At 40.4% G+C, this 17,126-nt stretch overlaps 1 protein-coding gene across 3 annotated transcripts in view; it reads right to left on the bottom strand.

The window, feature by feature from the left end:
• Nucleotides 1-17,126, bottom strand: part of kif26bb (kinesin family member 26Bb) — a 45,548-nt gene that overhangs the window by 15,592 nt on the left and 12,830 nt on the right. For all 3 annotated transcript variants that reach the window (XM_037538033.1, XM_037538034.1, XM_037538032.1), the window contains exons 4-7: nt 14,365-14,522; nt 9,101-9,266; nt 2,399-2,596; nt 2-95 (exon numbers count right to left, since the gene is read on the bottom strand). In XM_037538033.1, coding sequence (XP_037393930.1) covers nt 2-95; nt 2,399-2,596; nt 9,101-9,266; nt 14,365-14,522 — 616 coding nt within the window. The remainder of the gene's footprint in view (nt 1; nt 96-2,398; nt 2,597-9,100; nt 9,267-14,364; nt 14,523-17,126) is intronic.

Raw genomic sequence — 17,126 nt, 5'->3', positions numbered from 1 at the left:
CCCACTTTTCTCTGTCCAAAGCTTAGGACGCAGCCATCAGCTCCGGCAAGCACAGACTGGAGGACCTCGAACAAACTCTTCTCACACACCTCGGCCTAGCGATAGATAACTGGGTTAAAGCTTTTACTGAAGTGACTCACTTGTAGACTATTATAGGGCTCCATAGTGTATTACAATAACCTTGTATAATATCAGTTTTCGATGGATACTCAAGGGCACAACTGCCATTTTAAGCAGAAGAGCAGCAATGTAGATATCGACTATTTTGCTCAAATCCCTTAAAGACACACTTGAAATTTTGAAAATCGACCCCCCCAGCTGAGATCCTTAACCACCTGACCATCCTCTCAGCATGTTACACATTCTAAATATTCACCAGAGATGGAAACACATTCAGTATTATCATCTGTTTTGACAGATGGACCTGAACTGTTGCAAGCAGACATGTGTGCAGATAGATCCCCGGCCTCAGGGGGGGCTTGAACCCCCTGTATGTGTAGCCTTTTGTTAGGTGTGTATAGTAGTTTCAGGTCATCTCTGCTCGCTTTGCAGTGAAAACAGAGTTTGTGGGTTTGTATCACAAGTCTCATTTCACTATTCAGGAACACTATTAGAAATAAAGGTACTAAACTTTCACCGGGGCAGTTCCCCTCTTGTCACTGGGGTGGGACCCTCAAGGGTACATCTCCATACCTCTAGTCAGGGAACATAACTGAACAATAATCCACCGAAATGGTATTTTCTAAGCTGTACTGACGCCACACCCCGTCTCGCCTCCAGGCTTTTATTTTACTGTTCTGTTTTAAAACATTAGAATTTGAAAAGGTACAAATATGAACTTTTCACCTGGAAAAACTGATTTGAGGTGCACAATCATACCTTAAAACCATTGCTGTACCTTTGAGGGAACATTTACAGTGTTTGTACCTTTATGAATGAAAAATGTACCTGAACAGAACCTTTATTTCTAACAGTGCACGGTGCCATAGATAGTATCACCTCCCATCTGGCATGGATGTGCGCATGATCACAACACTAGCAATCTCATTGAAAGAGAGCTAATAATCTCTGTAATAAACTGTCACATTCCATTATGGGGTTATTTTTAACAACATAACATTGACATTGACTTTGGTTCGCTAATAACTTGCGAACCCAAGTTTTGGTTAGTCTTTAAAAGCAGGCATTTATGCAAACCTCAGTGGAGATCTTAAACATTAAATTAGAAGCATATTAAAACAAAAGCACAGATCTCAAAATAGACAGAAGAATGGGTAATATTACTTGTATGCAAGAAGTTGGGTTTTAAATCTACACAAATCAACCAGTCAGGCGTAACATTCTGACCACCTCCTTGTTTCTACGCTCACTGTCCATTTTATCAGCTCCACTTACTATATAGGTGCACTTTGTAGTTCTACAGTTACAGACTGTAGTCCATCTGTTTCTCTGATACTTTGTTACCCTGTTCTTCAGTAGTCAGCAACCCTCATGGACCCTCACAGAGCAGGTACTATTTGGGTGGTGGATCATTCTCTGCACTGCAGTAACACTGACGTGGTGTAGTGTGTTAGTGTGTTGTGCTGGTATGAGTGGATCAGACACAGCAGTGCTGTTGGAGTTTTTAAACACCTCAGTGTCACTGCTGGACTGAGAATAGTCCACCAACCAAAAATATCCAGCCAAGTGTCCTGTGGACAGCGTCCTGTGACCACTGATGAAGGACTAGAGGATAACCCAAACAAACTGTGCAGCAGTAGATGAGCTATCGTCTCTGACTTTACGTATATGTAAGTGATTTTCTACTAGTGTAATCATGTCTTCATATTTATAATTCTGAGACCTAAACATCGAGCCGGTCCTTCTTAAGCCTGTGCATGTGACGTTAACACATAAAGATGTAGGACATGGTCCAAAAACCTTGCAGCCTGACACCTCCAACATTAAATGGGATACTTTTGATTTTTCTCAACTCAGTAATGCTACTTTTTTTTACTTCAACCAAATAAACAGACATACTGCAGCTTTAATTCACATTTCTTATTGCCCTTTTATCCTTTTGAGCCCATGCCCTCCAAAATGTCTGCACAGACCTGGATGCAAGATAAGAACAGGCCAAATATCACATTTTAAAACAAACATACTGACTTTGTGTTTCAGCATGTGGTGCGTGTGGGAAATGAAGGTTCAGTAGAAATCCAAACAAATATGCAAGCATGTTGACCAAATTCAGTTCAATGAGTGCAAATGAGTTAAACTAAAAGCAGAAGTCAGCTATGCACTACAGAGTGGAAATCTGGATAGGATTATGGCCCAGATGGCACGTGGATGGCCCAAAAATGTTTTTAGGTCATTAGACAGAAACAAAAACAACAAAACAGAACTGTGTGATCTGGACCTGGGATGACTCGGGGCCAAAGGCAGCATCAAAGGTGAACGTCTTTGGGGTGGAGGTTGCACCTGCAGTCAGTCTCTGTGTGCTCTGAGTGGCAGACTCCAGAACTGTGACCTGTTTCTTGCGAAGGTCCAATTTGAGGGCATGCAACTGAGATGTTCCTGCCTTCAGGAGTGGGCTGACTCTCAGTAGCACTTTGACCTGGAAAGGAAAAAATGAGACAAATTCAACTATAATTATGAAACACCCTAACAGAGAGTTGGGAGGATGATTGAAGAGGCAAAAACATTCTCCAGTGACCACAGTTGGACAGTTTTTGAAAGCTGGTCCCATGATGAGGTCACCAGGTCTCCAAAACTATTTGTCATACCACCACCAAGGCTTGGCAAAAGTGTACAAGAGGTCAGTTTAGTGTAAAACATGTCAAGGTCATGCAGATAAAAACTAATTCCAAGGGTAAAGTATGGTAGTGGAACGATGGTACAGCTAGCTTCCACATGCACTAGTTTTCTTTTTAGGGCGTATGGCATCATGGAGTTACATCAAAATCTCTCTGCCAAAGACTGAGTCATGGTCAGGTCTTTCAGGCCAACGAGGGTAAGCATATCTGCAAACCCTCAAAAGTGGTTCACAGATTGCAGAATCAGGCTTGAAAAGTGGCCATGGCCATCCAGGTCCCCTGACCTAAGACAGATTTTCTGTAAAGGAATAGTCTCAGATACCCATATATGTGTTGTCTCCCCTCATCCAGAATTATATACAGTGGGGCAAAAAAGTATTTAGTCAGCCACTGATTGTGCAAGTTCTTCTACTTAGAAAGATGAGAGAGGTCTGTAATTTTCATCATAGGTACACTTCAACTATTAGAGACAATATGAGAAATAAAAATCCAGGAAATCACTTTGTAGGATTTTTAAAGAATTTATTTGTAAATTATGGTGGAAAATAAGTATTTGGTCAATAACAAAAGTTCAACTCAATACTTTGTAACATAACCTTTGTTGGCAATGACAGAGGTAAAACGTTTCCTGTAAGTCTTCACCAGGTTTGCACACACTGTAGCTTGTATTTTGGCCCATTCCTCCTGCAGATCTCCTCTAGAGCAGTGATGTTTTGGGGCTGTCGCTGGGCAACACGAACTTTCAACTCCCTCCACAAATTTTCTATGGGGTTGAAGTCTGGAGACTGGCTAGGCCACTCCAGGACCTTGAAATGCTTGTTACAGAGCCACTCCTTCGTTGCCCGAGCGGTGTGTTCGGGATCATTGTCCTGCTGGAAGACCCAGCCACGTTCCATCTTCAATGCTCTCACTGATGGATGGAGGTTTTGGCTTAAAATCTCACGATACATGGCCCCGTTCATTCTTCCCTTAATACGGATCACTCATCCTGTCCCCTTTGCAGAAAAACAGCTCCAAAGCATGATGTTTCCACCCCCATGCTTCACAGTAGGTATGGTGTTCTTGGGATGCAACTCAGCATTCTTCTTCCTCCAAAAACGACGAGTTGAGTTTTTACCAAAAAGTTACCAAAAAAAAAATTTTGATTTCATCTGACCACATGATATTCTCCCAATCCTCTTCTGGATCATCCATATGCTTTCTGGCAAACTTCAGACAGGCCTGGACATGTACTGGCTTAAGCAGGGGGACACGCCTGGCACTGCAGGATTTGAGTCCCTCTCGGCGTAGTGTATTACTGAGGATAGCCTTTGTTACTTTGGGCCCAGCTCTCTGCAAGTCATTCATCAGGTCCCTCTGTGTAGTTCTGGGATTTTTGTTCACCGTTCTCATGATCATTTTGACCCCACAGGATGAGATCTTTTTTTTTTTTTTTTTTTTTTTTAGATATTGCGTGGGCCCCAGATCGAGGGAGATTATCAATGGTCTTGTATGTCTTCCATTTTCTTACAGTTGCTCCCACAGTTGATTTATTCCCACCAACCTGCTTGCCTATTGTAGATTCACTCTTCCCAGCCTGGTGCAGGTCTACAATTTTCTTCCTGGTGTCCTTCGACAGCTCTTTGGTCTTGGACCTGGTTAAGTTTGGAGTCTGACTGTTTGAGGCTGTGTCTTTTATACAGATAACGAGGTCAAACAGGAGCCATTAATACAGGTAATGAGTGGAGGACAGAAGAGCTTCTTAAAGAAGTTACAGGTCTGTGAGAGCCAGAAATCTTGCTTGTTTGTGGGTGACCAAATACTTATTTTCCACCATAATTTACAAATAAATTCTTTAAAAATCCTACAATGTGATTTCCTGGATTTTTTTTCTCATATTGTCTCTCATAGTTGAAGTGAACCTATGATGAAAATTACAGACCTCTCTCATCTTTCTAAGTAGGAGAACTTGCACAATCAGTAGCTGACTAAATACTTTTTTGCCCCACTGTATATGTATCTAGCAGACACAGCAGAGCAAATATATATACATATTGCTGTTGTCTGAGGAAAACCTCGTATCTCCAAAATGGTAACTTTACAGAAGGAAAAAAAGCTACTTTACTTTTTATGTAAGTCAATGGAACCAGATTTTTTTCTGTTATTTTGGGCTGTTTCTTTTGGTTCATTCTCAAAGAAACCTACATTCAGTGTAAAGGACAATAGGCATTTTCAAATTATGTCAAAAACTGAAAAACAGCAGCAGCGATATATATGTATATATAGACTATACTGCCAAAAGTATTCACTTGTCTGCTTTCAGACGCATATGAAATTGAGAGACATCCCATTCTTAATCCATAGGGTTTAATATGATGTCGGCCCATCCTTTGCAGCTATAACAGCTTCAACTCTTCTGGGAAGGCTTTCCACAAGGTTTAGGAATGTGTTTATGGGAATTTTTGACCATTCTTCCAGAAGCACATTTGTGAGGTCAGACACTGATTTTGGACAAGAAGGCCTGGCTCACAGTCTCCGCTCTAATTCATCCCAAAGGTGTTCTATCGGGTTGAGGTCAGGACTTGTGCAGGCTACTCAAGTTCTTCCACACCAAACTCACTCATCCATGTCTTTATGGACCTTGCTTTGTGCACTGGTGTGCAGTCATATTGGAACAGGAAGGGGCCATCCCCAAACTGTTCCCACAAAGTTGGGAGCACGAAAGTCCAAAATCTCTTGATCTGGTGAAGCGTTAAGAGTTTCTTTCATTGGAACTAAGGGGCCGAATCCAACTCCTGAAAAACAACCCCACACCATAATCCCCCCTCCACCAAACTTCACACTTGGCCCAATGCAGTCAGACAAGTACCGTTCTCCTGGCAACCGCCAAACCCAGACTCGTCCATTGGATTGCCAGACAAAGAAGTGTGATTCATCACTCCAGGGAACAAGTCCTTTGGCGGCGCTTTACACTACTGCATTGCACTTGGTGATGTAAAACTTGGATGAAACTGCTCAGCCATGGAAATCCATTCCATGAAGCTCTCTACTCTGTTCTTGAGCTAATCTTAAGGCCACATGAAGTTTGGAGGTCAGTAGCGATTGACTCTGCAGAAAATTGGCGACAAATCACTTCCACTTTGTTATAATCCCACTGACAGTTGACTGTGGAATATTTAGTAGTGAGCAAATTTCACGACTGGACTTGTTGCACAGGTGGCCTCCGATCATGGTACCATGCTAGAATTCACTGAACTCCTGAGAGCGACCTGTTCTTTCACTAATGTTTGTAGAAGCAGTCTGCAGGCCTAGGTGCTTGGTTTTATACAACTGTGGCCATGGAAGTGATTGCAACACCTGAGTTCAATGATTTGCATGGGTGAGTGAATACTTTTGGAAAAATTCTGGCAAATTCTGTTTGGCAAATTCTGTTTTTTTTTTTTTAAAGAACAAGGCAAGGGACATTGGATATCTGTGATATGGGCCCATTAAAATTCAGTCACACTTGTGAAGAGATCATCTTCCTGATCCAGTAACTGAATATGTAGTGATTAAATTGATTACCCATTGCTGATAACCGGAGATCACCCTCCTTGAAAAACCATGTTATTAAATAGGGAGCTCACTGAGTTTCACCAATGCTGCGTCTGATACGTAATGCACTTGTTCAGCAACTGACGTTATCTCCAGCTCTGCTGAGTGTCCTGTCAAATTGCGTTTATGATAGATGAATTATTTAAAAGTCCATTTGCTCTGCTGTGTCTGCTGGACGAGCCAGTCTGAGTGCATGCTTACCACTGGGTGCTAGTGTGAGAGCTGTCTAATGTGTAACTGAAGAACATCCACCAATAGCATGAACTGTGATGGCGGCGTGCGCATCAATTAAACTGAATTGATTTCTACGCTCTTGGGAGTCGGTGCAAAGGAGAGGGAAGGATGTTAAAAAGTTGAAGATTTAAAGGTTATGCAGATGCGATTGTACATGCAGGTGCTTAAAGACTAAGTAGTACTAAAGGCAAATCATACTGATAATGATGAGATGGTTTCAGACATACTGGACAAATGAAAGCTGGATTAAGCAGAGTGGCAGTGTTTGCAAATGATCTGAATCATTTCAGGCTCATTAATTCACATCCCTTTGATAACCTCTTAATCTCCAGGGTATATTTTGGTTTGTCCATCTGAATTTACACATCCAAATTGTAAGGCAAATTATTCAGTAACTGCATGAAATAAATGTAAATTTTTATGTTAACTTATTTTTGTAAAAGCACAGAAAATGTGTTTTATGATCTACACATATTACTATATGCTTACAATTTACTGCGGAAAGCCAAAAATCTCAGACACTTTTGTATTATTTTAGAAAAGCAATGTTTACAGAGCAGATCACTGAAGAAATGCCATCTGTTTATAGTTTATAGCCCAGATTTGTGGAAAAATGGGTCGATTTTCAGTAGAAAAACAAACTGTGAGTTCAGTTTATTTTATTATAAGGGTTTAAAATGATATCACTCATCTATTTGACTGGCAAGAAGAGTTACAGCCTCATACAATGCCCAGCTTCTGAATGTAGCTTATGAAATATGAAAGTTATGAAGAACATGAAGTGCATTTTGGAACCACTGGTGGTCCCAAGGAGATGAAAAGGTTAATCATTGTGATTCTGAGTTAAAGGTGAATTCTGCTGATTTTTTGAAGATTGTTCCCTATAATTTAATTGTAGAGGTGTAAATTTTATTCAGAGTGATTTGATGTAAAATGGTTCATTGTAGCAAAACATACAGACTATTACTGATTTTTCATAGTCCCGCGGCCACAAAGCCTACTACGCAAACATTGTTAGGGTCGATGCCATTTTTTAAAGCTGAGTACGAGGACTTTTTTTGGGTACCTGCAGATACCAATAACATTATGAGTAACCTACTTAGAATTTAGTAGTTGTGTGTGTAAATAAGTGCAAAGTACCATAACAGTTAAACCATTAGAATCAATTCACTTTAAATGAGTGCATTAGCTAGTTGTGTTAATTAGTTATCAAACTAGCGCCGCAGTAGAGAAGAGTGGGTTTTGCTCCATGTCAGAAAAGCACTTCTGTAAAGCTGTAAGTAAAGCTGGGATTACACTACATGACTTTTACCCCCGATTTCAGACTCGATTCTGGCAGAGTCTGCGCTGATCAGCTCTAGTCAGCAGATTTTTGGGTCAGTCAGAGTCGACAGTTGGTGAGAGAATCGAGTCACGTATGAGGGACACAGACTCTGATCTTTGACCCCCCGCGTTTCAGAGCAGTCAGAGTTTATCAAACGTTTGATTTTTTTCAACTCAAATCTGAGTGAAATCTAGTTGTGTAAACTGATCAACGACTGAATCTGAATGTACTCCCCAATGACAGCCAATAAGCCAAACAGCCAATGAAAAGTGAGAGTGTGAAAGAAGAAAATACAGCAAGCAAACAAAGAAAAATGGTGAAAATTCACTCACGTGTGGAGCGAAACTTTTTAATTTCCAAAATTTACATTTTTAAAATACCACACCAATCAGATTTTTAAATCCATGACCCTCACATAAACATGTTTACCCACTGCTTCCACCTTTGTTTATTTGTAACAGGAGAACGTGAGTTTGTGAGTTTGCAAGTGTCTGCGAGAGTTTATATGAGTTTTAGTAAATTCAGTGAATTCCGCTCAGCTCAGTTAAGCAGTGCGCAATCCCGAATGTTTTAGCTGCCCAAAGAAATCTGTAAAAACTGTCAGAAAGTGTGAGATGCCCAGTCTGTTATAATCTGTAAACATTAAAAGTCGTGTAGTGAACCCAAGGTGTAAAGTACATTTCATAGTTTTGATCATGTGCTTGTCATGGCACTTTCAACAACAGTTTCTGTTGCACAGTGATAGTAATGTTGAAAAACAATGATACAGCAGGTTTGTGCACTGAAGCTAAAAGCAGATGATTATGTACATGTGTAAGAAAACATGATACCTCTACAGTCTATTTATTAAAATATCACTTTTAATGTTTATTTATACCTTGCTATTCTATTCAGACTGAGTAAAGTCGGCAAGTACGGAGTTCGGTTCCGCAAATACCAATATTGTTTCTTGCTACCTTACATTTTTCTTTTACTCATGTAGCAAAAGTGGTTGTAATTCAACAAAATCATTAAAAAGGAAGTAAACTGAAAGACAAACCTATGTTGATATAAAGCATTTTATTAATGTAGAAATTAAAACCAAGTAAATTAAATCACTTTTTTATCAAATAATTTTTTTTTAAATAAAGAAAAAAAAAAAAAAACCTTAGGCACAAAATGCAGGGAACTTTACCTTCCCCGTCTCTGTCATCTCTCTCCCCTTGCAGGCAGTCTGTAGTAGGTTTGATGGAGCAGGAGGAGGAGCTTTCTGCAGGAGGCTGCTGAAGTTGGTTGGATAGCGGGAACAGTAATTGTTCTGTTTTCTCCTTCTTGAGGTCAAGTTCAACTTCTGGACAGCCCTGCGGACATGTTGGGTTAGTTGTTGCTGAAAGAAGCTGACACATTTACACCACTTTGTCACTTTGAGCTCGCTTCAAACTCCTTCATGGGCATTCCCCTGTACATCGAATAAAAATCCATGTACTTCAATAGCCTTTGATTTCCCTGTTTGTTAAAGGAATATTCCAGTATTTTACAACCTGATCTTGATTAGCTGCCTCTGTGGAATATGGTCAATAAACATGGACAATAATTTCAACATGTTTTCCTGTAAAAGTAAAACAACAGAAACCTTGAAAACTCACTTATAACTGAAGTCAACAGGCAGGTGCTACAGTGCTGAATGGTTTGCCCGCTGGCTTTTATTGTTTTGACGAACAGGTTTTCTGTTCTTTTTTTTGTTCTGCAACAAATATATAATCCATGATATTGGACTGTATGATACAGATAAGGCTGGGGTATTTCATCAAACACTAACCAGCTTCTACATTAAATGGGCTTCACAGTCTAAAACTAGACTTGACTATGTTGCTCATTGGTTTAATTGAATTCACAATCATATTTGCATTATACAAAAACTAAGCACAACTTTCAGGAATCGATTTGTTATCAAATACGATAGATTTCTTTATCAAAGACATAATTCACATGAAGAATGAGCGCAGTTATATCTGATTTTATAAAATATGAGGAGGCAAATGCTAACGCCACAGCAATTCTCTAGCATACATAATAACACACACCCAGTAAAATGGGTTTTACTGTCTAGACAAAGTCTGGAACTAGAACAGCGACCATTCTGCTTTTCCACTACAAACAATATGCTTTACCACTGGAAAGAACATTAATATGCCACATGACAAGCATATTTAGCAATGCACAGCACTTTGCAACCATAAGCCTATGAGAGGAATATCTAACAAAGCAGATCTTAAAATAAAAAACAGAAATTCTCTCTTTATTCAGCAAAAAAAAGGACATCAGAGGCAAGCTTATCCTTTCAACCAGAGAAAATCAGCCAATCTGGAGCTTTTAGCTTGCTGTCCTCACCTTTCTGTTGTTTGAACAATCCTTTCTGTACATTGCAGTAATAATATGGAGACAGCTATCGCAGATATGCGGCTACAATAAGATATTCAGCTTTCTAGAAGTAATGTAACCAATCTAACTTCCATCTGCAGCAGCCAGCGAGCAAAAACCTCTTTAATCCAGAAAATCTCAATCTAGAATAGAGCTGCCCAAGTGTGGCCCTAATCTAAAACCGCTAAATATGCACTATATGTAACTCACATTATATACAACTTATTAAAGTCTTATATTCCTTCTTGCATTAAATTTCATCAGTAATAAAATATGATGTTATAACGTGTCACCCAGAGATCAGATGCCCGTGGACTAAAAACACAAGGAAAGTTTTACTGGTAGAATCAGGAAAGTACAACGTAGTCAGAGAACAGGCATGGGTCAGTTCCAATAAGCACAGGAAAGTAACAATGGCGACCACATCAGACAAGGGCAAATCCAAACCAAGTCCACAAAAAAGAAGTGACAGGTCGAAAACATGAATCCAAGAAGTCAGGCAAAAGTACAAAAGGGCAAACCCAAAAGACAGAGTTGGAGAGAAACAAGCAGACGATCAAATACATGATAATATCAACAGGAATAAGCGCTCAATAGTTTCACAGGGAAAGCAACACCTCACAACTAATACTGGCTAAAGCTGGGCTTATGTGCTAAACTATCATAGTCATGGGACACAGATACAGCTGAAACATATTAGTATTTGGGTGAAGGCGAACGCTGATAGGAGCACGAGGGCCGGTTAAGGAGTAATGTGACTGGGTATTGGAGTCCGAGTCCGGGTGTGAAGGAAGTAGCTCTGCCATGTGATCCCCCAGTGGATTCTAGGAGATGTAGTTCTTGTCCATCTGAGGACTAGCTGAATGTGTGACAGATGTAATGTAATGCAATAGGATACATTTTCTAAAACTTGATTTAAAGCATATTTAGCTTCTTTATTTATACAAACCCAACTGCAAAAAAGTTGGCACAGTATGTGAAACGCCAATCAAAACAGAAAGCGGTGATTAGTCAATTCTGTTTGACCTGTATTAAATTGAACGTTGAATTGTTGTGAAGAGCACAATGTTCAAGATTTCCATAAATAATCTGAAAAGTGGACTGGTCAGACCTAAATGTGCGTTTTCCATTGAACATCAATTCATTCCCGATGTAATGCAGTGACATCTGAGGGACCAAAAGTGACGGCATTCATGTGGTTTTTGGCATTTCTTTTTACACACAGAGGTTTTCAATGATATCATGCACTGTAGACAGTGCAGTGCCTAAAATCCTTGCAAACACTCATTGAGGAACATTATTCTTAAAGAGCTGGATCATTTGCTGATGCAAAGCTTCAGCTGATGCACCGTCTACAATGCATGATATCATTAAAAACCTCTGTGTGTAAAAATAAAGGCCAAAAACCACAACTGAATGCCGTCACTTTTGGTTCCTCAGATGTCACTGCATCAAACAAAAGAACTCATTATAGACTTCCAGTGGAAAGGAGCAGTCCCCACACCACTGTACATCAATGGGGACTTGTGTTGAAAGAGTCCCTTCCTTCAGATTCCTGGGCACACACATTTCTGATGATCTTTCCTGGACCATCAACACCATGGCGGTGGTTAAGAAGGCACAGCAGAGACTCTACTTCCTGAGAATTCTCAGGAAAAACAACCTTCAGGAGAAGCTGCTGGTGTCCTACTACCGCTCCACCATTGAGAGTGTGCTGACATACTGCATCTCAACGTGGTACAGCAGCTGCTCAGTGGCAGAGGGGAGAGTACTGCAGGGGGTCATAAACACGGCCCAGAAGATCATCGGCTGCCTGGAGGACCTGTTCAGCTCCCGCTGCCTGAGCAGGGCAGCCAACATCCTGAAGGACACTTTTCATGCAGTACATCATCTGTTCGACCTGCTGCCCTCTGGTAAACGCTTTAGGTCTATCCCATCCCGGACAAACAAACTTAAAAACAGTTTTTACCCCAGAGCCGTATGGGAACCTAACACTTCCAAACACACACACACTGACAAGGACTTTCTATAGAACACTGTGCTCAGTACAAGTGACTGAAAACCACTACAACTCTTTACGGGCACTGACTTCATAGGACACTGTACACTGTTCCAGTGTTCCACTCCACCTCTGCTCTATTTATTATTCACCGCACTATTTGTTCTCGAGTGTGTGATCTATAATCTGTATTCTTTCTGTGCCATAATTCTTAAGATGTGCAATATCATGACCCTATAAGCTATCCAGGAATGTGCTATAACTAACTGTACCCAACTTGTCTATTGTCTGTTTAGAATATAGTTTTATAGTCCTTTCTCTATATATTTAAGATTTTTGATACTTTTTTCCTTAACCTGCACTTATATTTTAACCTTATGTTTAGATATTTTAGCCTTGTGTTTAATTGTGTTGTATGTAGAAAGTCCATTGGATTGCTGCTCAATTTCGTTGCACACTGAGCAATAACAATAAAGGCATCTTATCTTATCTTATCTTATCTTATCTTATCTTATTTTCTGCCAAAGCGGCACGGCTTACCCCCCTTTGTTCATTAAGGACTAGGCCTTTCCTGACAGTGCCTTTAATAACCAAGCATGGGTATTAAATCACCTGTTTTAACATGTTTTTCAAACATGGCACAGCATTCTTGGTCTTAAGTTGCTTCTGTCCCAACTTTTGGAATATGTTGGGTCTGAACTCTCATCTCTGTAACTGGATACTGGACTTCCTGACAAGCAGACCTCAGGTGGCGAAAGTTGGGAACAGCTTCTCTTCCACACTGACTTTGAGCACAGGGGCTCCCCAGGGATGTGTGTTCAGCCCCTTTCTGTACTCCCTGTATACACATGACTGTGTAGCCAAATACACATCTAACATCATCTTCAAGTTTGCTGATGACACCACCATCCTGGGCCTCATCACTGATGGAGATGAAACAGCCTACAGAGACGAGGTCAGCGCTCTGTCAGAGTGGTGCCATGACAACAATGTCTGTCTCAACATCAGCAAAACAAAGGAGATGATTGTGCACTACAGGAAACAGCAGAGGGGTGGTCACTCTCCCTTGTTCATCAATGGAGCCGAAGCGGAGAGTCATACACCTCAGTGATGACCTCACCTGGTCCCTCCACACCAATACTATTGTGAAATCCTCAGATCCTTACCAACTTCTACAGATGCACTATAGAGAGCACCCTCATGGGCTGCATCACTGTCTAGTAGAGCAGCTGAACCGCCTTTGACCACAAGGCCCTAAGAGGAGTGGTGAGGACGGCAGAAGCCATCATAGGCAACAAACTACCAGCCTTACAGGACGTCTACCAGTCCCGCTGCCTCAGGAAGACCAAAAAGATCCGCTCAGACAGCCTCGCCCAGCCCTCTGCCTGTTCACCATTACCAGATTCCGCAGCATCCAGGCTAGAAAATAGCCCTCTGCTATGAACAATAACACCTTAACACTAAGCCACTTTAAAGAACAACAACACTGTCACTCAAGTCACTTTAAAATGTATATTGTCTCTATATTTTGTGTATATTTAATGTATTTCAGTTTGTTTTTTTTATATTTTACTTTTACTTATTTACTTTCTATAGAGTCGTTAGGGTTAGGGTTGTACCTGAGCCTCACCACAAGCATATCAATGCATAAATGTCCTGACATGCTGTGCAAATGACAAATAAACTTGAAACGTGAAGTTGAAACTTGAACGTTGTCGGCATCAATTTCAGAATAAGCATATATTTACAAAAAAAAAAAAAACCTACTAATCACTGCTTTCTGTTTTGCTAGCATTTTACATACTGTCCCAACCTTTTGGTACTGTGTTTGTATTGGATATTGGTTAATTAAGACAAAAAGTTTGGGCAGCTCTCTCTAAAGACAGAGGTAAGTAAACTGACAACAGCCAAGCCTTTATTTAAAATGGCCTGAGTGTCCATTTAATTAATGATTCCCAGTTTTCAGTGGCGATTAGAGTGGTCTACTTTGAAAAAACATCCCCTTGTGTTAAATGATTATTAGCTCTGTCTTTATTTACCTGACAATGAAAGATATAGCAGCAGAGGTTCCAGCAGGCAGCATTGTGGAGACTCTGGAAGCACTAAATGGCAGTGGACTGCCAAAGTGACAGAGAACCGTCCCAGATGATGTAGCCTTTTCATCTGCCTTGTTATTCTTTAAACCATCCTGAGACATCTGGAGAAGCAAGATTCAGCAGAGTTATTTTCACAGTGGTTCTCTAAATTATTCATTCATCTACTTATAGAGCGTATGAGTCAGTGGGCGTGTGCAGAAGAGTCAGTCTTGGATATTAGCTGTTGGGCTGTAATCACTGAAAAAGTGATGCATTGAGAAAAAACTGATTGAGATTAAAAACTGAAAAACTACAAAAACATATATATGCATGTATACACACACACACACACACACACACACACACACACACATACACGTATACACATACACACACGTATACACACCAATATAAGCAAGGAAAACTAGGACTGGAGGTGTGGAAAAATATAGCTGCAGGTGTCTTTGAAAAACTAAAAGCAATTCTTCCAAAAAACAGAAGTCCCTGAGGCTTCTGTGTTAATTTTCTGTTAAATATGACACTCAAAAATAAATACCAGACCATTACGTAACACAAGGTTATTCTGACTGAAAATGAAATAAGTATACATGTTTGAATCAAGTACATTCAACGCATCACTTTGTTCAGTGTGCTTACCTTAATTTAAGACTCAAGCAAAATGTACAGGTGTGATAAGGCCTGACTGCATAAGCCTGATGACTCTGACCTACTGAATATTTAAAGGAGTCAAAAATCACACGTGAGCATGAGTTGACTCAGATGTTCAGACAGAGTCATGAATCCCAGCACACACAAAATGGCCGCCTGAGGCTACAGGCTCCGTCTGAAGGCAACCGTCTCTGCAGATTTGCTACAGTGAAGCTGTGGTTCATACACGGTCAACGGTGAACGCTACACACTCTCAGGCCTGCCTTTATGTCCCATCAATGTTTGTATTCCAGCCATGCGAAAAGAGAGCCCTCCGCTTGCACTCGCCACAAGAATGTAATGCCATGCCGTAATGCCAATTAGTGCCAGGAGGGACTCTGAGGCCACAGAGCTGATCTGGGGGAAGATGCTGAAATGGAACTGTGTGATAGTGATACTCCCTGTGCTCAACTTTTCTTTCCTCTGGCCTGTGTCTTGTCTCACTTTGACTCTCTCCTCCACTGGGAGGACAGAATGAAGATTCAGTTACATGCATGCTGCACTCTTTCATCTGAACCACCCCCATCGACCCCCCCGGCTAGTGAACACATCAGTGCTGTCAGCTGCCGTTCGAACTAAAGTGCTTTCATGCAGTGACAGCAGAACCATTTTGGATGCCCTAAATAACTTTTCAGTGGAGGGATCTTTTGGAGAACCAATTTTTGTAAATGAGACGTGCAAGTTTGTAGAACATTTAAGGTTTAAGGAGCCTCCATATATTCTACACTCTTTAAAATAACGGTGTGAAATGGGCTCTTTGTGTGATGCACTAGAACAGTGGTGACCAACCCTCCCAGAATTTAGGTCCAATCTGCATCCAACATGTTGTTCCCCAACCCATACCTACAATAATGTACCTTATCCAGTCAGTCAATGTTAACTATACTCTCAGAAATAAAGATATGGGGCAATTCCCCGCCTGTCACTGGGGCAGAACCCTCAAGGGTACATCTCAGTACCTTTAGTCAGAGAACATAACTGAAACATAATCCATTTAAATGATATTTTCTAAGCTGTACTGACTCCACACACCCCGTCTTGTCTCCAGGCTTTTTATTTTATCGTTCTATTTTTAAAAATTAGGTTATGAAAAGTTACCAATATGTACTTTTCACCTGGAAAAACTTACTTAAGGTTCACAACTGGACCTTAAAACTACTGCTGTACTGTTGAGGGAACATTTACATTGTTTGTACCTTGGAAAAAAAAATGTACCAGCACAAAACCTTTATTTCTATGTGTATGTGTGGCGCACTGTGGCACTAAAGTCCACAGGAAAGTAGATCTCAAGGACCAGCGCTGGTGATAATATAAACAGATAATATAACCAGATAATATAAACATTCTAGGAAGAACCATAAATTAATATAGAACCATTACATTACATGAAAATTATTTCAACCTTTGTAAAAAAATATTTCACCCTTACATATTTATTTTCTCAGACATGGTTCTTGAGGGAACCAAAAGTGGTTCTTTAATGACATTGCTCAAAGAACCCATTTGTGGCACCCTTTTTTATTAGTAGGTTCTACACAAAATTCTAAAAGGGCTTTCTGGTCTAAAACAAGCATCTCATATGTTTGTCTGTGTGTTATGTAATATTCTGTAGCACAGCTCCTCACCCTCAACATCGGCCACATTTATGTACAGCCCAATAATCCATTAATAATCTGACTAATAGCTCAATTGGAATAGAATACGTCCATGTATACACATCAGTCGGAATAGACTAATCTGATTGAGGCCATGAGGAACACAATTTTTATCTGATTGAACGAGGTGGGCAAAGCTGTAAATAATCTGTTAAACAGAAGAATAATATCTGTGTAAAAACCTGTATCCAATTACATTCCCTATCGGAAAGTTTAAGTCCATTCTGCATGTGCGTCGCGTTATAGTGAAAGTTTATTAAGATCAACATGGCAGAGCAGAAACTGGTCTACAGAGGAGACAAAGTTTATGCTCTGATCTTTAAAAGACAAAGGTGGGATGGACATCCAGCTTATGTGTCTCAG

The sequence above is a fragment of the Pygocentrus nattereri genome, chromosome 4 (genome assembly GCF_015220715.1).
Source record: "Pygocentrus nattereri isolate fPygNat1 chromosome 4, fPygNat1.pri, whole genome shotgun sequence".
NCBI lineage: Eukaryota > Metazoa > Chordata > Actinopteri > Characiformes > Serrasalmidae > Pygocentrus > Pygocentrus nattereri.
The sequence above is the reverse complement of the archived record's forward strand: the minus strand, read 5'-3'. Positions and strand labels throughout refer to the sequence as shown.